The sequence below is a fragment of the Phoca vitulina genome, unplaced genomic scaffold (genome assembly GCF_004348235.1).
Source record: "Phoca vitulina isolate PV1807 unplaced genomic scaffold, GSC_HSeal_1.0 scaffold4, whole genome shotgun sequence".
NCBI classification, from domain to species: Eukaryota; Metazoa; Chordata; class Mammalia; order Carnivora; family Phocidae; genus Phoca; species Phoca vitulina.
Window position 1 is genome coordinate 31,246,978 of NW_022589707.1, and position 26,000 is coordinate 31,272,977.

General features: G+C 38.6%; 1 protein-coding gene across 1 annotated transcript in view; it reads left to right on the forward strand.

Annotated features, from left to right (window-relative positions):
• Positions 1 to 23,449, forward strand: part of IMMP2L (inner mitochondrial membrane peptidase subunit 2) — an 877,737-nt gene extending 854,288 nt beyond the window's left edge. The window contains exon 7 of the mRNA XM_032401754.1: positions 22,933 to 23,449. Coding sequence (XP_032257645.1) covers positions 22,933 to 23,052 — 120 coding nt within the window. The 3' untranslated portion in view covers positions 23,053 to 23,449. The remainder of the gene's footprint in view (positions 1 to 22,932) is intronic.
• The last annotated feature ends 2,551 nt before the right edge of the window (positions 23,450 to 26,000 follow it).

Here is a 26,000-nt window from a genome sequence, read left to right on the forward strand (position 1 = left end):
ACCAGAACCTGACTCTTTAGGGATGTCTCCTGTGTGTGTTGTGTGCACCCTGCTAATGTGGCTGATCTAAGTTTGCCTTCAGTTGGGTCATCTGCAATAGCTCTGCCTGTTGTGGGCAGGGTTTGATCCCTGTGTTGTTAGTGGGCCAGTTTGGGGTTGCCTTGCTCTTAAGCTGAATCAGAACAGTAGTTTGCCAGAGTTGCAGTAACTCCAAACTTCAGGATGTTCTCCCTGTGTTGTTCCCTGGAAGCTTTTGTTGGTGGGTGGGCCTGAAATCAGACCAGATGTCTGCCCCAAGTCCACTGTTGATGCTGCAGTTGAACTGGTATGTGTGGTTTTCTTTTCCTCTCCCTGGGGCAGGAGCCCTTGGAGTGCTGACCCTGTCCAGACTGCTTGCACACTGCCAGGCTTGTGGTGCTTCTTTGGATGGATTCCCACCCAGGGAGTGTTGGAGGGGGCAAGTCTGCAGGAGAATGCAGGGGCAGGGCAAACTGTTAACACACCAGCTGAAGATTGTGCTGCAGTGGTCCCTGCAGGTATTAGTGTATCGAAGCTGGGGTGGGAGAGGGAAATGCTGCCCACCAACTCTTGTTCTTAGAGAAGTCTCCCAAAAATACCTGCATCTCCAGCACATGCTCCGAGGTTAATAAACAAATCTCCCTCCTGTATACCCCAGACATTTTCTTCTTCTTTTTTTTTTTTTTTAATTTTTTTTAGAGTGAGCATGGAAGGTGCGGGGGGGGGGGGGGGGGGGGGGGGAGGTGCAGAGGGAGAGAGAGAGAGAATCTCAAGCCAGCTCCATGCTGGGTGCGGAGCTTTATCTCAGAACCCTGAAATCATGACCTGAGCTGAAATCAAGAGTTAGACACTTAACCAACTGAGCCACCCAGGCGTCCCACCCCAGGCAGTTTTCATACTATTTCTATGCTGTATCTCAGAGTGGTTGTTTGTTATGCTCTCTCTTTAAGGGCAGGGACCCACTTTCCTATTGCCTTCCTGTTATTCCAGAGCCAAGCCACTGATTTTTAAAGTTTTAGGTCATAAGCCCCACTGATTGTAAGAACTTAGAAGGTTAAGTCCTTCTGGTTTTCAAAGCCAAATATTATGGGGATCATCTTCCCAGTGCAGGTTTTCCCATGTTTGGGGTGCCTGGTGTGGGGTCTGCTCCTTGCCCTTCTCCATGCCTGTGGCATCCTCCTGTGGACTGTTTCATGGGTCCATTTGGTCCCCAGCTGAATGTTAGCCATCCCTACCCTCTTCAATGTGACTTTTTCTCTACATTTAGCTGTTCTGTCAGTCTTTGGGTTGTTTTCTGGGTCATTTCACTGATGGAGGTGTTATATAGGTGTATCAGTGGGATGTGGTGAGCCTAGTATCCTCCCACTCTGTCTTCTTCAGCAGTCCATGAAACTCACTTTTTAATTTTTTTTTAAAAAATTAGGCAATGCTGGAAACATATTGACTTAATAAAGATCAGAAAATACAGTAGAACTGTAGTTCTCAAGCTTTAGTTTATATCCTAGTTGTCTGGTAGCAGTGTGGAAGCACAGAATGCTGAACGCTACATGTAGAGTTTCTGATCAGGAGGCCCAAGGTAGGGCCTATAGATTTGCATTTCTAACATGTTCCCAAGTGATGCTGATTCTGGTAGTTGGGGAGCATACTTTGAGAACCACTGCCGTAAAGTAAAAGAAACTAGAGATGACCTATAATGTCACCCCTAAGGATAATGACATATTGATGTACATCCTTCCAGACTTTTTTCCTGCAGAAAAAAACTGTGTGTGTGTGTGTGTGTGTGTGTGTGTGTGTGTGTGTGTGTGTAGGTGGAGGGGAGGGGACCAATATGTATTTTTTCTTTAGTAACCCAAACTGAGATCATAGTGTTCATCCAGTTTTGTAATTGGCTCTTTGTATTTAATGTATAGTATACATTTTTATTATCATTATAGCAATATCATCATTTTTAATGGCTACATAGAATTTCAGTATGAGGATACATCATAATTTATATAAACTAATAATGGACTTAGCAGAATACATTTTTGCAAACTTTCCCTATTCACTTATATCCTATGTTTCTTGGATAGTCTTAAGCTTACTGTGCAATTTACTCTTCAGTGTAACTTCTGTAATGGGGGCTTGACTTTGAAAAATACGACTAAATATCTCTAATACTTTCCTATTGATTGATTTTTTTTGCTAAGGACAAAATTAAAGGAAAGTTAGTAAATTGGTCAATATTCAGTTTTATTCAGCATCATTTAGATTGCAAACATAGCGGTTTTTTGTATGATTAACTGTCTTTTTTTATTATTATTATGTTATGTTAATCACCATACATTACATTATTAGTTTTTGATGTAGTGTTCCATGATTCATTGTTTGCATATAACACCCAGTGCTCCATTCAGTACGTGCCCTCTTTAATACCCATCACCAGGCTAACCCATCCACCCACCACTAGAACCCTCAGTTTGTTTCTCAGAGTCCATAGTCTCTCATGGTTCGTCTCCCCCTCTGATTTCCCCCCCTTCATTTTTCCCTTCCTGCTATCTTCTTTCTTTTTTTTTTTTTAACATATAATGTATTATTTGTTTCAGAGGTACAGGTCTGTGATTCAACAGTCTTACACAATTCACAGTGCTCACCATAGCACATACCCTCCCCAATGTCTATCACCCAGCCACCCCATCCCTCCAACCCCCCACCACTCCAGCAAACCTCAGTTTGTTTCCTGACATTAAGAATTCCTCATATCAGTGAGATCATATGATACATGTCTTTCTTTGATTAACTTATTTCACTCAGTATAATACCCTCCAGTTCCATCCACGAGTTGGGAGGTATTTTTTGTCATCATCTTTGAAAAATACAACGTGCCACAAGTTAGGTTGTTTACATAAATAAGTAGAATTATCTATACATGCATTCGCTATTTCATCAAAAAGTGTAAAATCTCAGTTTTTTAAAAATAAATTTCTATGATTAATAAACATCTAAATTTTAAATAATATTATGAAATATACTTTATGCTAAAATTAATAACACATTCCTTTGTCATCCATGCACATGTGGTAATTTCTTCCTAACCTAGTCTTGTCTAAGGGAATGTCATTTGTGACATTCTACTAGGAAAAAATGTTACATTGAGTTCTTTAAGGAATAAAAGATAAATTAGACATGAGTTCTGCCTTATAGGACCTTATAGAAATCTAGAGCAGATGGGGCATAATATATAATTATAAATAAGGTAATGAGAGAAACAGAATTGGGAATGGAAGAGAGGCATTTTATAAAGGCTTTATGGAAAATGTCACTGTGTGCCAAGGGATGGGTACAATGAGGATATGGAGATGATGATGAATACTTAGAGGAACAGCAGGAGTAAAGGCATAAATACAAAGTAACCAAATAATAATTGTGACCATTTCAGTTTGGTTGTAGTTTAGAGCAGTAGTGCTCAGGCTTTGGTGGACATTCAAGTCACCCTGGAGAACTTGTATGGAGCTTGTATAGGGTACATGATAAAGGAATCATGAGCAAAAAGAATAGAAAGATCAGTAGTGGCCATAATATTGTGATGGTTCTTGAATACCAGGCTGCACATCTTTTGTGTTAGTAGGAAGTGAGGAACCACTGAAAGGGGTTAATCATGAGAATGACCTGATTGAAGCCAAGCTTTAGAAAATTAATCTGGTATCAGAGACTATAGCAAATGGAGCAAAACAAGGTTGGAATTGGGGAATTTGGTATAAAGATGACTGAGTTCATCCAGGGAAGAGGAGATCTGAACCTGTCCCTTGATGAGGGCATTGTGAGTGGAAAGGAGCAGAGGAATTCAAACAAGGAAGAATCTGGCAACTAATTTGATAAGAAGGTGGTAAAGCAAAGACAGAAGTCTAATTATGGATCTAAAGTTGTAGTTAAAGCTGAGCACCAAGGGAGACCCCCAAATTGAGAAGCTAGGGTAAGATACTCATTTGAGAGAATTGATGATGAGCTGGTATATTGTGTACATCATGTTTGTGTAATAAGGAGGACACCCAGTTGAGTATGTCCAGCAGGCCACTGAGAATCAGATCTGGAGGTTAAGAGAAAGGGTATGGCTGGAAATAGAGATTTAAGGGATTTTGCCATAGTGGGAGTTAAAGAAATGGCAGAGGATAAGTTCACCAAGGGAAAGAATATAGAAGAGAGGAGAAAAACAAAGAAAACCTAACTTAGGGGAATACCTACATTCAGGAAACAGGTGGCTAATGATGAGTGAGCAGAACTTCACAGTGTGTTCAGAGCACTAAGAAGAGAAGTAAGGTAGTCATTAGCATGACTTTCTAGCTGGGGTGGTCAGCAGGGTTGAATATTGCAGAGGAAGGTGGAGACTGTAGACATTCCCTGGACATATTGGTGATCTTTAAAAACACAATTCTGTTGAATAGTGAAAACAGATGCCAGCAGGGGTTAAGGAATGAGTCCGTAGTCAGGAACTGGCACCATTTATAATGCTTTATTTTGCTAGGAGAATTCCTATTTCCAGTGGACCTTTTAACTGGTATTGTAGAGCTGGGAGAAAATCAAGAAAATAATGCTCATTTACCTAAAAGGCATTTTTTTGTGATCTGTCAGATATGTAATTTAGAGCAACACGGAGTCCTCCACTCTTTTTTTTTTTTTTTTTTTTTTTTTGTTCACTACTGTGGATGCCTTTACCAGAGGTAGAGGTCTCTTAGGGATGTTACCTTAATCCAAAGGATTTCGTTTTTATTGAGCTCATCTTGGTTCATAGAAAAACTCCTTCAAAGTTCAGCTCTGCATCAAAAAATGAAACATAACAGCAGCCATGTCTTATTGCTGTTGGAGACAGAGTTCCTAAGCAGGAAATTTATTGGGACAAGATTTCTTGCATTCATTTTTATAGTTATAAACCAGTATCACAAGTTAATTGAATAGAATTTTTCTCAAAGGCAAAACTCCTAATTGGATACCATTAACAGTTACCAATGGGATACAATATATTGTAGCTGTTTTCAATACCTCATCTTTTTATCTCTTATTATTAATGTATTACACATCAGGCTTCATCTGTACCTGACTTACTATGGGGCTATCAGAGCAGTTAGCGTGTAGCAGGGCTCTGTGCTAGAACAATGCAAACTTTACACCCTTTAATTCTTGTGGCAACTTCACAGAGCTGATATTGTTGCTCCCGTTTCAAAAATGAGTAAAGACTAGAAGAAGTCAAATAACTTACCAAAGATGATACAGCTATTAATTTTCTAAGTTTGGATACCTATATGGTTTTCTTACCCCAAAGCTTATGCTCTCTGCCTGCTACTTACTGATGGTTCCTCACTCCTCTTCCTTGGACCATATGTACATCGTGGTATTCCAGGAATAGGGGCAGTGTGCTGTTGATGCTGAATTATCAGGGTTTCTGATAATTAGGATTCCTTTTGACTTTCTGACTGAAGAATAAATTTGGGTTGATCAATCTCCTTCATCCCACTGAGTTAAAATTGCTTTGAAGTAATGAAGCAGTTGTCTTTTCAGGTTATGGAAGACATGGAAAAACCAACAGAGAAAAAAAAAGCAAAGGAAAAGGAAAGCTAATTGAAACTATAGTTTCAAATGTCAGTGCTCAATGCAGTGGGCTAAATATGGCCAGGAATTTTCATGAAAAGACTTCATCCAAGGGCAGGGCAGGGTCTACTCCTGGTGCTTTATGCATACTGTATTCCTCTCCAGTTTGTTAGAGGAAATGATTGATGACCGTTCCCTAACAGTGGGAGGGTGGCACATAGTATGCATGAAGACAAGAGTGCAAATCTGTGGAGCCTTCATCAGCCAAACCTCTCTTCCTCTCCATAGGGCAGTAAGTGTTTCTACCCAGCAGTGTGGCCATAAGGGCTAAGCCCTCCTTACTCTTCAGGATGAAGTCCTGACAATTTAACATTATCCATGGATTTATAAAGCATCAGGAGTTTTAATTGTAGATCTCAGCCTATTGCACTATCAAAATCAATCTATGTATCACACAACAAATTTGTTTTATTAAAGAATTGCAAATTAGAGTCAGCATTCAATTATCTGAGTCAGTGGAATCAAGTCATGTATAATCCATAGCAGTGGGTAATCTCTAGATAATTTGTAACTTTATACTGGAAAAAATAAATTTGTTTCTGTTATATTTTCCTTAGGCGACTATTGAAGTTATCAACCTTTTCCCAGGCATAGATACATAAATGCAAAGAAAAGAGGATGTAGAATTACTTAATCAAGCAAATAGCAATTTGGAATATAGAAATTTTAATAGGTTTTTGTCTGGATCTTTATAGGTTCTCTGGGCTCAGGAAGAACTAATAGTTGTAAATCACCTTTAAAACTGCAGCTATTTCCTCCCCTAATTTTTGTTACGTTCTGCTGTGCCTAATGCCAATGCTCACCTTTTTACAGCTGTGCAATATGACTCTACTTGCACAGAAGTCTCATGAGCTGGTCTAGGGGTGCATGTGTTAGTGCTCAAGGAGTTTATTCTTGCATATAGCTGATAGCTTTCTAGCATTATCTTTGAAATGCTGCGTTCCCTTAGGTGTCTGTCCTTAGCACTCTTACTTTCTTCTTCCCTAGGAGAGCACCTTAACTCCCATGAATGCCACCAGATGATTCCTAGATCTCTAAGTTCTACTTCACACACTTGCCGGAACTCTTGCAGAGAATGGTCTGTGACATTCAATAGCAATTTCAGATTGAATAATTCAAAACTGAACTCATTGTTTCCCAAATCTTCTCCTTCTGCCATGATCCCTCTGCTGTTAAAGGAATTACCATCTTTCCAGGCAGGGGAGAAATCAGTCATCTTCATAATTCCTTCTTTTCTCAGCCCCCATGTCTAATCAGTTGCCAAATTGTATCCAACCTAAATGCATATTGTGTCTACTTTCACTTCTTTAATCAACATTTTTGAGCTTCTTTGTACTTACATGCCATGGATTTAGAACATGAGACAGTATCCACTTCAAGAAGCTCACTCCTTGTAAGAGAAATAACGAAATAGACTATCAATGGACAGTATGATAATTACTAGTTGTCATTAACTAAGCACCAGTTGCTGAGACTGGGAGGAGAAGGTGGAAGCCTTCCACATCCAGGAGGAAGTGATATGTAAGCTACATCTGGAAAGATGAAGAGGAGTGACCTATGTAAAGAGCAGAAGAATGCCTTTCAGAAGGTAGAAAAAGTAGTATGTGCAAAGGTACAGAGATGTGAGAGAGCAAGGCCTTTTCAAAGAGGTGTAAGAGTGATCCAGGTACACATTAAGGAGTGCCAAGAAATAAAGCACATTTATGAAGGGCTGTGTACACTGTTATATGAAATTTGGATTTCATTCTCAAAGTATCCTTTCTTTCTTCTTCCCCTATACATGATCATCTCTCTTATCAGCACTCTAAGCCAACAAATCTCCTGACTGTTCTTTTGCTCTCTATTCTTGCCTTTTCTTTCCTTAGATTGCAGTCAGAGGTGGCACCCCTGTTAGAGTTTAGACTCTTGCTCTTTCCTAATCCTTCACTGGCCTGTATTACCAGATTACACTCATCTTCTGCAACACCCCCACCGCCCCCCACCCCCCGTGCCAGAAACATCCCATGGATCAAGACTGTGACAACTGTCTTCCCCTCTAAGTTATAAACTCTGTAAGGCCAGAGTCTATGGCTCATCAATCTCGGTAGATTTAGAATCCCATGCCCTATACTTTGTACATAGTAGGCTTTTATATATCTGTTGCATTGAGCAAAAGGAATACACTTTAGAGTCTTTCCACATTTCTTCGCTTTCCAAGTGCTTTTATGCACATTGACATAACCACATTGCTGTAATCAGCACCGGCTTTCTTGTCCCTGCCAGCAAGTGTTCCTTACAGCCCAGTGGCTTGTAACATGCCCTGCTGCTACATATCAGCAACAGTTCCCAAACAGAGTGGCATGGATGTGTACAAACCTTAATGTGCAATGTTTGTTTTTGTCTGCAGAAAATGAAAGGCCTCACTTTTCCCTGGGGTAAAAGCAGGTTTAGAAAGCACTGATGCAGGGCCCTTTGCCAACCTTTACAATTTCCAGGGCTCTACACCTCATTTCACTGACAGGTATGTTGAAAAGGGCTTTGAACTAGGAGCCAGAGCTAAGATTTGCGTCCCAGCCCTAACTAACTGGGTACCTGTAGGCAACATTTCTAAGCCTTGATTTCCTCACCTTTGGAATTAGTAATTAGAATTAATTCCAAATGTCCTCATCAACATTCTTTTACTACTATTTTCATGGTAGCATATCAATCAGTTATCTTGGAACAAAAATCACAAAGCCATCCTGACTTTCTTTTTTTTCATCTTGACTCATTTAAACAGAAAAGGTGTTACTGGAAGGATACTGACTAATCCACTAAATGGATGAGATGAAAACCAGGCAGAGGAATTTGACAGCAACACAGGGTACCCCTATGTCACATGGGAACAGGGTGATGAGTTTGGCAATTGGTGTCACTGGACACTTCCTGGCATTCATCTCTCTGCCAGTAACTCTGATGGTTTCTGTGTCTCTACATCACTCCCTCCATGTTCAGAGTCCCACATGTGGGCATCCAATTGGCTGAGCCCAGAACAGATCCTGTAGAAGAAAAACACAGTTGAGGACATAATATTTAGAAAAGATCATTTAAAGGGCATGTTATCTATCCAGGCTTCTAGGTAATGTAAATTCCTATCATTGGAATAATTTAGATCCCTACATTATGTACATGACTACACTGCCTTAGTCTCTTGCAGAACAACATTCATCCAATTGCCTGCAAGGTAAATTCTGTTGTGACTTTCTGGGGGAACCTACTGCAATAACATAGTCCATTATGATACTTAAGAGTATGCTGTCATAGATCTGATGTGAGAAATAGCTTGCACAAATTTAATCAGCAGAAAACTTTCATCTGGTCCTGTAAGAACTGTGTAAGTTAGCATGTTCTGTTCTTCACATTGGCTCTTAGATAGCCAAGAACCAAGCGTGGGGCTCTCCACAGCAACTGTCTTCACCCTTGTAGTTATCATTTCTATTTACCTTCTTTTGTTCCTGGTTGTTTATTTTGTAAAGCTCCTCACATTCTTTTTGAAAGAAGGAATAAAAGAGGGATGGGAAGTCAGGAGAGCTGGATGCCAGCCACCCAGTGAACAGAAGTAAACATGGCAGAGAAGTGGCTGCATCCATCATAGCAACAGGCCTGGCAATGGAAACTGGTTACCTTGTTGTCCTGAATTCTCTTACCCAGGGCAAACTAGTCTATTTCTGCAGCCGCCTGTCCACTTGGTCTAAATATGGTTGAAAATAGTGTCAACAACAAAGACTTCCACACCTCTCCCCTCATGTATTTACATGAACTGTTTTATCTCCTACATAAAAATAGCATGTGGGACATCAGCTACTAAAGAGAACACGAGTCAACAATGAGACGTCAGTAATGTCATCCATCTACTGTGGATTACTGTGGATACTGAGTTGCTAACTATCCAAATGATATTCAAGTATTTCATCACCTGCTTAATCAAGCTGCAAAATAAGGAGTTAGACCACTTCAACTCCAGTGATTTGATTATGTGGTAGAGAGAGTGGTGCATAAACATTAATCCTGGGAAATTAATTCATGAAAATTAGCTGAAGATACCCCTAGAGGAATGTTTTGTATCTATTTTTGCATAAAATGTTGAACTAACTACTTATGGAAGGTGTCTTGGGGGAACTAGAATGATTATGCTTGATTCTGTAGTTATCTAGAGAGAATCATGAAGAGGCCATGAAGTGACCTGAAAATGCATTCTGATTAAAGCTAAGTCTTGAACAGGAAAATTGCTTTGAAATGATTAAAGTTAAAATTGTTGGTAATGAAGGAAGCACTTGTCCTAGAATGAGGACTTTAAAAGAGAGAATCTCATTTTGAGTCTTTTGTAAAGCATATGGCTTTACTTTTTCATTGCAAAATATTGGTTGTATAAACCTATCACATTGTCTTAATTTGAAAAATCAGTGGAGGGCAAGGAGGACTTGGAGAATGTTCTAGATAAAAATCTGGCAATGGTTTATCATGAATGAAGATCTGCCTTCAGGAGAGGGAAATCTTCAGTATCCTTTAGAGCCCACCTAAATGCATCCACTCAGTGGGGCCTTCCTAAGGATTGGCCACAGTCTCTGCTCAGGGTACTTGGTTCTTTTGTAGGTCTACCTTGTCAGGTTGTACATTGATGGTTTGTTGAAACATCTGTCCTTCCCACCAGATCTTGAGATCCTAGAGGACAGGGGTCATCTTTATTGTGTATATTTCCAGCATCTAGCAGAGTGCCCATCTTGCCCAGGACTAAATCCATAACTCTGGTTACATTCATCCTCTTTGATACTCACCTTTGCAGATATTTAAAGATATTAATATTTTATCTCAAACCTTGGAAAGCAAATGTGTTTCAGAATTCAGACGTTGCAGATGTTGGAAAGGTGACATCATGATGTGTCTATAAACAGTATCTGTATACAATGTCTATATCATATGTAACATAACACTCCCAGCATAGTCTGGGGAAGTTTCTATAATAAGCACATTAATTATGCAGCAAAAACATAAAGAGGCTATCGTGAAGTTGCAATAATATAGAGGTACATATATCTTTGCAAATTAATGTTTTCATTTTCTTGGGGTAAATACCCAGGAGTGGAATTTTTGGATCATATGGTATTTCTATTTCTAATTTTTTAAGGCACCTCCATACTTTCCACAATGGCTGTACCAATTTACATTACCACCAACAGTGCATGAGAGTTCTTTTTTCTCCACATCCTCCCCAACACCTGTTGTTTCTTGTATTACTGATTTTAGCCATTTCGACAGGTATGAAGTGCTAGTTCATTGTGGTTTTGATTTGCCTTTCCCTGATGATAAGTGATGATGAGCATCCTTTCATGTGTCTGTTGGCCATCTGGATGTGTTCTTTGGAGAAATATCTATGTCTTCTGCCCATTTTTAACTTAGATGATTTGTTTTCGGGGTGTTAAGTTGTATAAGTTCTTTATATATTTTGGATACTAACCCTTTGTGGGATATGTCATTTGTAAATATCTTCTCCCATTCAGTAGGTTGCCTTTTAAATTTCATGTAGTCCCAATAATTTATTTTTGCTTTTGTTTCCCTTGCCTCAGGAGATACATCTAGAAAAATGTTGCTACAGCCATTGTCAAAGAAATTAGGGCCTATTCTCACTTTAGGATTTCTATGGTCTCAGGTCTCACATTTAGGTCTTTAATCCATTTTTTTAAAATTTTATTATGTTATGTTAATCACCATACATTACATCATTAGTTTTTGATGTAGTGTTCCATGATTCATTGTTTGTGTATAACACCCAGTGCTCCATTCAATACGTGCCCTCTTTAATACCCATCACCAGGCTAACCCATCCCCCCACCCCCCTCCCCTCTAGAACCCTCAGTTTGTTTCTCAGAGTCCATAGTCTCTCATGGTTCATCTCCCCCTCCGATTTCCCCCCCTTCATTTTTCCCTTCCTACTATCTTCTTTTTTTTTTTTTAAACATATAATGTATTAGTTTCAGAGGTACAGGTCTGTGATTCATCAGTCTTACACAATTCACAACGCTCACCATAGCACATACCCTCCCCAATGTCTATCACCCAGCCACCCCATCCCTCCCACCCCCCACCACTCCAGCAACCCTCAGTTTGTTTCCTGAGATTAAAAATTCCTATCAGTGAGATCATATGATACATGTTTTTCTCTAGGCCTTTAATCCATTTTGAGTCTGTTTTTGTATATGGTGTAAGAAAAGGGTTGAGTTTCAATCTTCTGCATGTAGCTGGCCACTTTTCTCAACACCATTTACTGGAGAGATTGTCTTTTTCCCATTGCATGTTCTTGCCTTCTTTGCCAAAGATTAAATTGACTAAATTAGATTAAAAGATTAATTGATTAAATCATGGGTTTATTTCTGGGCTTTCTATTCTGTTGATCTTTGTGTCTACTTTTATGCCAATACCATACTGTTTTGATTACTAGAGCTTTGTAGTTTATCTTGAAATCTGGGATTGTGATACTTGCAGTTTTGGTTTTCTCTTTCAAGATTGCTTTGGCTATTCAAAGTCTTTTGTGGTTCCTTACAAATTTTAGACTTGTTCTAATTCTGGAAAAATGCTGTTGGTATTTTGATAGAGATTGTATTAAATCTATAGATTGCTTTGGGTAGTATGGGCATTTTAACAATATTCTGTCAATCCATCAATGTTTCATAGTTTAAAAGTACAGGTCTTTGACCTCTTTGGTTAAGCTTATTCCTAGGCATTTTATTATTTTTGATGCAGTTGTAAATGGGATTTTTTTTTTCATTCTCTTTCTGGGCTTCATTATTAGTGTATAGGAATGCAACTCATTTCTGTTATTGATTTTTGTATCCTGCAACTTTACTGAATTCATTTATCAGTTCTAGTAGTTTTTTGGTGGAGTTTTTTGTGTTTTCTCTATATAGTATTATGTCATCTGCAAAAAAGTGAGTTTTACTTCTTCCTTGCTAATTTGGATGCCTTTAATTTCTTTTTCTTGTCTGATTGTTGTGGTTAGGACTTACCAGTGTTGTGTTGAATAAAAGTGGTGAGAGTGGACATCCTTATCTCACTCCTGATCTTAGGGGAAAAGCTCTGAGTTTTTCACCATTGAGTATGATGTTCATTGTGGGCTTTTCATATATGGCCTTTATTATATTGAGAACTTTAATCATGAATCAGTCTTGTACTTTGTCAAATGCTTTTTCTTCATCTACTGAAATGATCATATTGTTTTTATCCTTTCTCTTGTTGACATGATGTGATCATATTGATTTAGCAAATATTGAACCATCCTTATATCCCAGAAATAAATTCCACTTGTTTGTGGTGAATGATTTTTTTTTTTTTTTTTTAATGTATGTTGGGTTTGGTTTGGTAGTATTTTGTTGAGGATATTTGCATTTATGTTCATCAGAGATGGTGGCCTATAGTTGTCCTTTTTTGTATTGTCCTTAACTAGTTTTGGTATCAGGGAGAATGCTGGCCTCATAGAATGAATATGGAAGCTTTCCTTCCTCTTCTATTGTTTGGAATACTTTAAGAAGAATAGGTATTGACTCTTCTTTAAATGTTGCTAGAATACATTTGTGAAGCTGTCTGATTCTGGACTTTTGTTTCTTGGGAGTTTTGATTACTGATTCAATTTCATTACTGGTTATCAGTCTATTCAAATTTTCTGTTTTTTTCCTGCTTCAGTTTTTGGAGTTTATATGTTTCTAGGAATATACCCATTTCTTCTAGGTTGTCCAATTTGTTGGCATATAATTTTTCATAATATCTCTTACAATCCTTTGTATTTCTATGGTATAAATCATTATTTCTCCCCTTTCATTTGTAATTTTGTTTGAGTCCTTTCTGTTTTTTCTTTTAATGAGTCTGAGTAAAGCCTGTCAATTTTCCCGATCTTTTCAAAGAGCCAGCTCCTGGTTTTATATCTGTTTTAATCTTTAGTATTTCCTTACTTCTGCTGGTTTGGGATTTTGTTTATTCTTCTTTTTCTAGATCCTTTGTGTGTAAGGTTAGGTTGTTTGAGATTTTTCTTGCTTCATGAGGTAGGCAGACCTATACTAGTATAAACTTTCCTCTGAGAACAGCTTTTGCTGCAATCCAAAGGCTTTGGTCTATTGTGTTTTCATTTTCACTCATCTCCATGTATTTTTTTTATTTCCTCTTTGATTTCTTGGTTGACCCCTTCATTGTTTAGTAGCATGTTATTTAACCTCCATGTATTTGTACTTTTTCCAGGTCTTTTCTTGTGGTTGATTTCTGGTTTCATAGCATTGTAGTCAGAAAAGATGTACTGGTATGACTTCAGTCTTTTTTAATTTGTTGAGACTTGTTTTGTGGCCTAATATGTGATCTATTAAAGTGCACAGGGAACATTTTCAAGAAAAGAATGTGTATTCTCTTTCAGGATGGAATGCTCTGAATATATCTGTTAGATCCATCTGGTATAGTGTATTATTCAAAGCCACTGTTTCCTTGTTGGTTTTCTGTTTGGATGATGTGTCTTTTGATGTCAGTGGGTGTTAAAGTCCCCTACTATTGTATTACTATTGATTAGGTCTTTATGTTTGTTACTAGCTACTTTATGTATTTGGGTCCTATATTTACAGTTGTTGCAACTTCTTATTGGATTGCTCCCTTTATGACTACATAGTGTTGTCTCCTAGAGTCTTTGTTTTAAAGTCTATTTTGTCTAAGTATTGCTACTCCAGTTTTTTTTTTTAATTCCATTTGCATGATAAATGCTTTTCCATCCCTTCACTTTGCATTTCCACATGTCTTTAGGTCTGAAATGAGTTTCCTGTAGACAATGTATAGATGGATCTTACTTTTCTTTTTTAAATCTATTCCATCATCCTCTTTTGATTTGAGTGTTTGATCCATTTACATTCAAAATAATTATTGATAGTTATGTACTTATGGCCATTTTGTTACTTGCTTTATTGTTGTTTCTGTTGTTCTGTTCCTTTCTTCTCTTGTTCTCTTCTCTCACAGTTTGCATTCTGCTAGAGGGGACCTACAGCTGCCCCAAACTGAGGCAGGCAGGATTGGAGGAGGTGGATTAGCAGAAGCATGAGGATGGAGGTTTGTGAGCACACTGTTAGCAAGCTAGGTAGCAAGTGTTGGCACTGGTTCCTGCAGATGCCTGTGTGTCTAGGCTGGGGGATGGGGGAGGGAAATGGCTCCTGCCGGCACTTTTCTTTTTTGAGAAATCTCCCAAGGATCTCTCCCCATCCAGCACATGCTCTGAGATTAGTGAACTAATCTCTCTCTTTTTATACCCCAGCCATTTTTCAAACTGCTGCTCCTATGCTGTGTCTCTGCAGGCTCCTTGTTGTGCTATCTCTTGAAAGGCATGGATTCCATTTCCTCTAGCTTTCCCTACTCTCCCAGAGCAGAGCCTACTGATTTTGAAAGTTCCAGGTGTTAAGCCCCACTTACTGTAAGAACCCATGAAATTTGACCCTTCTTGTTTTGAAAGCTAAATGTTACAGGAATTTATCTTCCCCGTGAGGGTTCCCATGCCTGGGGTGCCTGCTGTGAGGGTCTCTTTCTTCCCTTTCTCCAGGGAAGAATGCCTAAGGTGTCCCTCCCTCCTGTGGACAGTCCCTGCAAGTCCACTTAGCTCCCAGTCATGTCTCTGCTCTTCCTATCCTCTTAGATGTAGCCTCTTCTTTGCATTTAGCTGTGGAGTCTGTTCTGCCAGTTGCAGGTTGTTTACTAGGTAAGTTACACTGATATGGGTGTTATCTAGTTGCATCAATGGGAGGCAGTGAGCTTAGGGTCCTCCTATTCTGCCATATTCTCCAGAAGCCCTTGGTCCTTTTTTTTTCATTTCTTTTTAACCTGATGTTGGGTAGACCAAAGGAACAAATGGATGAGAATTGGGGTGGCTGGGAAAGACTCTATGGAAAATTTGGACTAAAGTGGGTTTTACAGGAGGGTCCCAGTTGGAGAAGCCCTTAGAGTAGAACTTGCATACCGAGATATCATGTAGGTAAGTTTGGAAAGATGTGGGTAAAAAGGGCTTTAGATGGCAGAGTGGAAAGCTGAGTGACTTCTTTAAGCTCTGGCAAATCAGCCCTTCTTTTAAACAGTGTTCTTCCCAGTTCCAATATTGTTCCAGTTTGATTTGACTTTCAAAAGTAATTGTAGGTAATTTAATATTATAGAATAAATATCATCTGCTGCCTTGTTTATGTGGAAATTTTTCTCCTTACACTGCTCAGCAAATTCATTAAAGACAGATTTTATTTCCTAATAGTGCATTAAAAAAGTGTTTGTATTTTCTTTTTGGAAAATATTTTAATCAAATGAACTTTTGTGCTTCTTCTCATTTCTAATCCTGATCCTCTTCTGACCCTGGCTCTAGTTCTGAATGTCTTTTTTAAAAAGTCTTTGCTCCCATTTACAATCATCTTCTTTCTTCTTTCCTGTGTTTTTCCCCTCTATCCTACCTTTGGACTCTTGCGCTTTGCTTGTCCTTACCTTTGCAAGCTCTTCCTTCAAGAGAAGGTGTCCTGAAGCCAAGAATTGGAAGGGTGTTCTGTAAACTATAGGCTATTGAATAGGGGGCGGAAGGAACCATAGTAACACGCATCTGTGCCTCTGGCACCTGAAGAAAAGTCTGGGCTCATGAAGGCTGTGTCTACCACATGCCAACATAACTTCTCAGTGGAGCCAATTCAATCAGACAGGCAATTCACTGTAAATTTAGTCCATGTGCCTCCTTGGCATTGTGTGGATAAAACAAACTAGTTGACTAATAGCACTGATCAATTTTCAGCTAGTAATTTCGGTGTTTCCTAGAGCAGAGGGGAGCAGGAATAGGCAAAGGGTGTGTATAATGATCCCCTGGATGCAAAAAGAAAATTACAACTCTTGAACTGAAAAAATAAGAGTTTGAGCTTTACTAATGTTTGGTTTTATGGAATGTTAATACCACTATATATATATAATTTTTAAATACATAAATATCGAGGTCAATTCACCAGTATTTTTGCTGTTAGGGTGCACAATCAAAATAGATTATTCTAGATCATTGATTCCCAATCTGTGGGCAACAGGGTTATTGTAAGAGGCCCATTAATATATGTGGAACTATTTTCTCATTCAGCAGACACTAAAAACACAATGATCTGCTAAGGGATTATAATGATTTAATATGATTCTGTTGTGTTCTAAAATTTACTGTAAAGGTGGATTCCTTATGCCTAAAAATGTTGCAAATGCATTGAAGAGGAGACACAGTTACAGTGGGACACAAAAGAGCATAGGGAAGAGTCAAGTCCCAGTAAAATACTAGGTCGGTTGGTCAAAGTAATCTAACCTATTAAAATAATTTTAGTCATACCTTAGAGATATTATAGGTTTGTTCTAGATCACTGCAATACAGTGAATACTTTTTAAATTTTATTTTATTGTTATGTTAATCACAATACATTACATCATTAGTTTTTGATGTAGTGTTCCATGATTCATTGTTTGTGTATAACACCCAGTGCTCCATTCATTACGTGCCCTCTTTAATACCCATCACCAGGCTAACCCATTCCCCCACCCCCTCCCCTCTAGAACCCCCTCAGTTTGTTTCTCAGAGTCCATAGTCTCTCATGGTTCGTCTCCCCCTCTGATTTCCCCCCCTTCATTTTCCCTTCCTTTTTTTTTTTTTTTTTTAACATATAATGTATTATTTGTTTCAGAGGTACAGGTCTGTGATTCATCATTCTTACACAATTCACAGTGCTCACCATAGCACATACACTCCCCAATGTCTGTCACGCATCCCTCCCACCCCCACCACTCCAGCAACCCTCAGTTTGTTTCCTGAGATTAAGAATTCCTCATATCAGTGAGATCATATGAAACATGTCTTTCTCTGATTGACTTACTTCGCTTAGCATAATGCCCTCTAGTTCTATCCGCGTCATTGCAAATGGCAAGATTTCGGGTTTTTTCTGATGGCTGCATAATATTCCATGTATATGTATACCACATCTTCTTTATCCATTCATCGTTGATGGACATCTAGGCTCTTTCCATAGTTTGGCTATTGTGGATATTGCTACTATAAACATCGGGGTGCATGTACCCCTTTGGATCACTATATTTGTATCTTTGGGGTAAATACCCAGTAGTGCAATTGCTGGGTCATACAGTAGCTCTATTTTCAACTTTTTGAGGAACCTCCATACCGTTTTCCAGAGTGGCTACACCAGCTTGCATTCCCACCAACAGTGTAGGAGGGTTCCCCTTTCTCCGCATCCTGGTCGACATCTGTCATTTCCTGACTTGTTAATTTTAGCCATTCTGACTGGTGTGAGGTGGTATCTCATTGAGGTTTTGATTTGGATTTCCCTGATGCTGAGTGATGTTGAGCACTTTTTCATGTGTCTGTTGGCCATTTGGATGTCTTCTTTGCAGAAATGTCTGTTCATGTCTTCTGCCCATTTCTTGATTGGATTATTCTTTGGGCATTGAGTTTGATAAGTTCTTTATAAATTTTGGATACTAGCCCTTTATCTGATATGTCATTTGCAAATATCTTCTCCCATGCTGTCAGTTGTCTTTTGGTTTTGTGGACTATTTCCTTTGCTGTGCAAAAGCTTTTTATATTGACGAAGTCCCAATAGTTCACTTTTGCCCTTGCTTCCCTTGCCTTTGGCAATGTTTCTAGGAAGAAGTTGCTGTGGCTGAGGTCGAAGAGGTTGCTGCCTGTGTTATCCTTTAGGATTTTGATGGACTCCTGTCTCACATTGAGGTCTTTCAACCATTTGGAGTCTATTTTTGTGTGTGGTGGAAGGAAATGGTCCAGTTTCATTCTTCTGCATGTGGCTGTCCAGTTTTCCCAAAACCATTTGTTGAAGAGATTGTCTTTTCCAGTGGACATTCTTTCCTGCTTTGTCGAAGATCAGTTGACCATAGAGTGGAGGGTCCATTTCTGGGCTCTCTATTCTGTTCCATTGATCTATGTGTCTGTTTTTGTGCCAGTACCATACTGTCTTAATGATGACAGCTTTGTAATAGAGCTGGAAGTCCAGAATTGTGATGTCACCAGCTTTGCTTTTCTTTTTCAACATTCCTCTGGCTATTGGGGGTCTTTTCTGGTTCCATACAAATTTTAGGATTATTTGTTCCATTTCTTTGAAAAAAGTGGATGGTATTTTGATAGGGATTGCATTGAATGTGTAGATTGCTCTAGGTAGCATTGACATCTTCACAATATTTGTTCTTCCAATCCATGAGCATGGAACGTATTTCCATTTCTTTGTGTCTTCCTCAATTTCTTTCATGAGTATTTTATAGTTTTCTGAGTACAGATTCTTTGCCTCTTTGGTTAGATTTATTCCTAGGTATCTTATGGTTTTGGGTGCAGTTGTAAATGGGATCGACTCCTTAATTTCTCTTTCTTCTGTCTTGTTGGTGTATATAAATGCAACTGATTTCTGTGCATTGATTTTTATATCCTGCCACTTGACTGAATTCCTGTATGAGTTCTAGCAGTTTTGGGGTGGAGTCTTTTGGGTTTTCCACATAGAGTATCATATCATCTGCAAAGAGTGAGAGTTTGACTTCTTCTTTGCCGATTTGGATGCCTTTTATTTCTTTCTGTTGTCTGATTGCTGTGGCTAGGATTTCTAGTACTATGTTGAATAGCCGTAGTGATAGTGGACATCCCTGCTGTGTTCCTGGCCTTAGGGGGAAAGCTCTCAGTTTTTCCCCATTGAGAATGATATTCGCTGTAGGTTTTTCATAGATGGCTTTTATGATATTGAGGTATGTACCCTCTATCCCTACCCTCTGAAGAGTTTTGATCAAGAAAGGATGCTGTACTTTGTCAAATGCTTTTTCTGCATCTATTGAGAGGATCATATAACCACTTAGGAAATTGAAGCAGTAATCAAAAATCTCCCAACAAACAGGAGCCCAGGGCCAGATGGCTTCCCAGGGGAATTCTATCAAACATTTAAAGAAGAATTAATGCCTATTCTTCTGAAACTGTTCCAAAAAATAGAAATGGAAGGATAACTTCTAAACTCATTTATGAGGCCAGCATTACCTTGATCCCAAAATCAGACAAAGACCCAATCAAAAAGGAGAACTACAAACCAATATCCCTGATGAATATGGATGCAAAAATTCTCACCAAAATACTAGCCAGTGGGATCCAACAGTACATTAAAAGGATTATTCATCACAACAAAGTGTGATTTATTCCTGGGCTTCAAGGTTGGTTGGACATCCACAAATTAATGTGATACAATACATTAATAAAGGAAAGAACAAGAACCATATGATGCTCTCAATCCAGTGAATATTATAATAAAGCATGTTAATAGAATACAGTATAATGTAAATATAACATATATGCACTGAAAAAACAAAATTCAAGTTTGTTTTTTTAGATATAACATTATTGCAGTGTACATACCCCAGCCTTTTTTAGAGGATATTTTTTATTGAATCCTCACCTGAGCTTTCAAAAAGTCATTTTTTGTGTGGGTACAGGGATTACATTTCAGTTCATGGAATGTTACAGGATAGTCTCATTATCTTACTATCCACTGATTAATCAGCAACCTTAAGTCCATCTGTAACCTTAATCCTCTTTGCTCTGTAGCATTGTGTATTCATACCTTCTGGGGATTAGGATATGGACATGTTTGGAGTGTGTGTTAGAGGGGGCATTCTGCCTACCTTACGTTTTAAGACTAATTTTGACTTTTTAACCATGGAAATCTTTATAAATTCAAAAATAACAATCAAAAAGGATAACAAAAGCCCACTAAAACTGAATACAAATAGAAACAAACCTAACAGTACTTAATACAGCTACACTGTAGAGGAGGAAAAGGACAAATTCCAATAAATATACCCTTAAGTGAGATGTATTTTAAGGATTAAAATAGTTGCAAAGAAACCTTGATGTTTACTCAGTAAATTTGTGGTTGGGAGCCAGAGTGCAAAGTCTAGAAGAAGAGAGAGAGAAATATGGAATGGGGAAAGGTGAGGGAAAACCCTCCTTAATGAGATGTCTGATTTCAGGCTGAACAGGTATAAAGTACAAGTAAGCCTGCAACATCGAGTTGGTACCAAAAAGTAAGGAAGTGCTCAGGGACTGATTGAGACCTGTCCAAGTTTAACCAAGAACTCATAAGAGATTGTGAAATAAAGAAGAAATATTTGATATTAAAAGAGGCATTTGGGGTTGGAAGGGGAATCACTTTAGAGAAGAATGACAGCTAGTAAATATAAAAGGAATAATAAATTTGGAAACTCACTATTGTAATCATCAATGTAATAACTGATTCAGGGAGGATCATCAATGGATGTTAAAATCATTAGATGGTTTAGAAACCAGCTTCCTTGAGAGACAGTAAACTGGTTAGATGAAATGTTGACATGGGATAGTTACATATTTCAAAATATCATCCCAGAGATTCGTTATTAATTATAAAAGGAAAACGATTTGTTTACAGAGGAGAAATCTGTTCAATATCACTTTAATCAAGTGATCAAACTTCACATCACAAGAATGGGACACACAGATATTTTGTGCCTTCTGATATGACAGAGTAGGAAGAATGCATTATCAAGTACATTGTGTTCTTGCCAAGAACATTTACTTGAATCTTTTCAGGAGGGGAAAAATCAAGCAATTATAAATGTGGGCCATCTTACAAGGCAACAGGCCTGAACAAAAATAATGACAATTATGATGCAATTTTTGATCCTTGATTAAGAATTTAAAAAACAGCTATAAAAGACATTATTGGGACAATTGGAAAATTCTAAATATTGGCTATATATAACTTACAATGTATTTGTTTATGTAGGAAAGAGTCTTAGTTTTGAGGAGACATGTGGAAATATTAGGGGTAAATTCGGAATGTGAGCAAATTTCCAATGGTTCATTAGAAAAGTATATATATACAGAAAGGCATCCAAGGAGAAAGTAACAAAATAAAAATAACTAGTGAATTTGGATGAATAGAGCTTGCTCTTTTTTTTCCCCACCACATTTTCAAATTTTCTGTAGGTTTGATTTTCAAAGTAATATTCTTTATTGGGCCCCTGGGCTTCTTGATAGCCTTTGGGCTTATTTTATTTGTATTCCAAGTTGTTGTGAAGTGTGTTTGTTTTTCAAAAAAAAAATGTGTTTCTAGTTATCTTTTTAGAGTCCCTCACTTGACATCCAATTCTTTAACTCTCTGTGCAATGTGATTTCTTGCATGCATATGCTAGTAAATAGAACTTCAATGAAAGCACTCATCTGTTAATCTCTATGGAGCTCCAATTTATAGGAAAAACATTTGAAAATAAAAAGTGGACCCATAGTATCTGGTTAAGTAAGTGTACTTTGCAAGTTTTTAAATGCTGTTAACATATTACCTAATAGTAATAACAATAGCATCAACAACAAAAGACAGATTTCCAGACCCTGCCTCATTTGAAGGGTAATCTGAGAATAGGGCCTTCCTTGATCTGCATTTTAAACAGGTTTGCTGGCATTCTTCTGCTCACTGCAGCTGATGGCCCTAGGGAGCCCTAAAATGTCTTTAAGGGCTCCTTCCTTTTCAGAGCTCAGCCTTAGTGCTTCCCTCTAGTTTCCTTCTCCTAAATGGGCACATATCTGCTGAGGGGGGTTCTTCACTACCTGTCATCTTTATACTTGATTCTTTTTCATTGCTTCCTATCCCCCATTGCTGGCTTTCCCTTAGTTTTCCTCCTCCCTCTGTGATCACCAGTTCCATGTTGCTCCATGTAGTTTCCAAGGAAGGCCTTTAGTCTCACATCGAACTCTTGCTGCTCAGTCAGTAGGTGGGACAATACTTTCCTCATGTCTCTGACTTATCCACAAAGTAAAGTCTCTCTAAAATACTAGTAACTCCATAGGAAATTCCGAGAATGAAAACCAGACTTATGCTCCCTGGGTATATACAAACTGAGGATGGGGGTTAAGGTTGCAGACCCTGGGGTTGGACAGCTCAGCCCTGAAGCCAGCCTCCACCAACTGGTTGCTGTAGGACTTTTGGCAAGTTCTTTAACCAACCCGACTTTAGTTTTCTCCTATGCAAATTGGGCGTAATACCTACCTCAAATGGTTGTGAGGATTTAAAGGCATTTAGGTATATAAAGCACCTAGAAATGTGCCATATAAATGTTTACTATTTTTAATCATCATCTTTCCAAGGAATTTCAGACCTGGATCAAATTCTGTCTTTAAGATATTAATGATAATTCTGATAAAATAATTTCTTGCTTTCTGTGTGTCTCTCATTGGTTTAGGTTTCCCTAGGACTTCTACATGCCCATGCTACACACATCCTGTGGCCTCCAGAGCGCTGGCAGAAATTGGAATCTGTTCTTCCTCCAGAGCGCTTGCCTCTTCAGAGAGAAGAGGAATGATGGCATGGAGCTCCCTCAGCTGCTGGCATTGGGAGGCCTCCACCACCCATTGCAGAAGGGGTGGAGAAGAGGAGCCTTCAGAAGGGCAAAGCTTGTTTCAAATGAAATGATCCGCATTATTAAAGAGTTTTAAAATATTACATAGTATTAAATAGCAACTGATTTTGTGTTTAATTGTAATACCCTATTGTTTAATGCCAAAAAATTGCAGACCTTTGGGAATATGAAAATTAATGTTTGATGAAAATAATTCAGTAATGTCATTTACTCTTAAGCGAGAACACGAAGAAACATAGTGATGGGAATTATATTGCAATTGACAGTATATACGATGCAGTGACTCCTGGTTAAGAAGAACAGTACACTGTGATGTAAAAATAAAACAGTGATTTGCTCAGGTACTGTTTTGGGTATTTATCCTTTAACCTGTACCTCCATTAATAAGGAATATTTTATCTTTTTTTTTTAAGCAAGGAATTAAAGTAAGGAGAACCAATTCCATTAATACTTCCATACAATTAAACCTTTCTTATTAGCCCTTTTAAATCAAAACTTCTGAGCTATCTCTTGCCTGCCTGTTCACACTGATGAATAAAACTATCAGTATTCAGTCACTATTTGGTAAAATGTTCCGAGTGAAATGAAAAAAAGTCAGTCCTCGTTGACCAAGTTTGATTCCCCCCCCCCCCAATGATTTTCAGTGTTTACATCTGTAAATACTGAAATCACCAATTGGAAAGTGGGGTAATCACATAATAGATCCTGTAACAGCAGAGGAAAGGAGGTAAATTCCTTCACACAAGTCTATATTTATTCTTGCAAATGTGGATGCAAACTTCCTTAGTGGCCAGGAATGCAAAGAGTAAAAAAAACCATATGCATATTAACAGCAGCTGTTACTAATAATTAATTAGCATTATAGTAGCTCATTCAACAAATATCAGTGAGTACTTATGTACTAAGGTTATGTATAATCAAAAGTATTGTTTTTAAAAGTGGATTGGCTTAAAATCTTGTTGAACCCTTATCAATTCCATTTCTCTCTATTCTCCAACTTGTATTTCATGCTATGGCCTTTAACTCCAGTTTACTGAATACTCATTACTATTTTAAGGTTTGTAACTTCTTTTGTCTCTAGGCAAACTGCATCCGCTGGGATTATATGTAAAATACTGAGAGAGAGTGCTTAAGGGCATTGACCCTTTAGTTGCTAGAAAACAGTAAATTCTGGGGCCCACAGAAGAGGGGTTTGGAGGTGATACTGAGGGCAGGCAGGGTAGAGCAAATAGAGCAGTTCTGGGGATAACTGCTATTTACCACCTGGTGAAGAATTTGATATTTTAACAGTTCAGCAAACTGGTTATCCTCCTTGCCACCTCACTCACTACCTGTATGATTCCTATTAATTCAAAATTGTAAATCTTCAGAAGATAAAAGCTCTTTGATTTCATATTCTCTAGCCATCTAACACATCACCAGCAGAGTTAATACTTGTCAAACAACTCAGCTTATAAATTACATCCTCAAAAATGCAGCTCTAGGCCGACTTAGTCACTGTGTTGCCCAGTATATACAGTACATACTTTCCTATGTGCATCAGTCACCTGTTATTAACCAATGGGGAAAGAACTCTTCCCCAGCTACCATCCCCAGGACACAGCAAGAGGCAACAGACCCAAGAGCCCAGTCTTTTTGTGAAAAAGGCCCGTTAGCTTATCTTCAAATTAAACACACATCTCAGGGCTGACTGATCCTTTTCAGAGACCTCAGAGGGCAGGCATTATCTTTGTACTTTTGGCCGTGTTCCAAAGTGCCAGAAGCCTATATGCATGTCTGGTGCCTTGTTGTTTTTGGGTTTTTTTTGTGGCTGCTGCCCAGGAGACATTTCTTGATCACCTAGCTGTGGTAACAATCTGAAAGAGAGTTCTTGTCTGGCTACACCCCCAGGACACAACACAGGTAGCAGACTGAAACACACCACATTCTTTTGTTAAAGAGGCCTATTTGCTTGTCCTGGAGCTTTGGCCAGAGGGGCACACATAGGGTCTGGTACAGAGCTAGGGGCCTAAAGAGGTAGGAATGCCAAGGATAGAGGTCAGTGCACACCATCTTTGCACTCTCCCTCTGCCTCACTCCAGGGTTCCAGCAACTCTCAGAAAGGAACTTATATGCTTGTCTGCTGCTCCATTTTTTTTATGACTGACACCCAAGGGACACTTCTACATTGTCTGGCTGTTGTGGCCAGCAAGATTAAACTTGTGGTCCCACAGAACTGTACACATTTGCATACTTCAAAAGCTGCTGCCTAAGGGTTTGGCTTCCAAAGAGCCTGAGTCTAGGTGCTAAGATTCCCCCACCCCCACCCCAGGAGCCATGACGGGTCTTGGCATACCTTCAAATACAGGGAACCACCAGAAATAAAATAGGTTGCTTGGACAATCACAAAGGTTTGAGAGACAACCAAGAGCTAGAGAAGGGTAGGAGGGTAAGGTTCATCTCCTAAACAGGTCTCTCCTTCAAGACTGGGAGGGATGGCAGCTAATGCATAGAAACCAACAGAGAGTCATGAATATGAAGAAACAGGAATATGTCCCAAATGAAAAAACAAGATAAAAACCTCATAAAAAGTCCTTGATGAAAGAGATATGATTTAACTGTTAAAAGTTCAAAATAACAGTCATAAAGATGCTCACTGAACTCAGGAGAATGCATGAACAACTGAGGATTCAACAAAGAAAAAATATAATGACAGAAGTCACAGAGCTTAAGAATCCAATAAGTGAACTGAAAAATAAACTAGAAGGTTTCAACAGCTGACTAGGTAAAGCGGAAGAAACAATGAAATCAAAGCCAAGGTCATGGAACTCATCCAATCAGAACAGGAAAAAGAACAAAGAATTAAAAAAAAAAAGAGGAAAGCTTGTTTAAGGGACTTATGGGACAACATC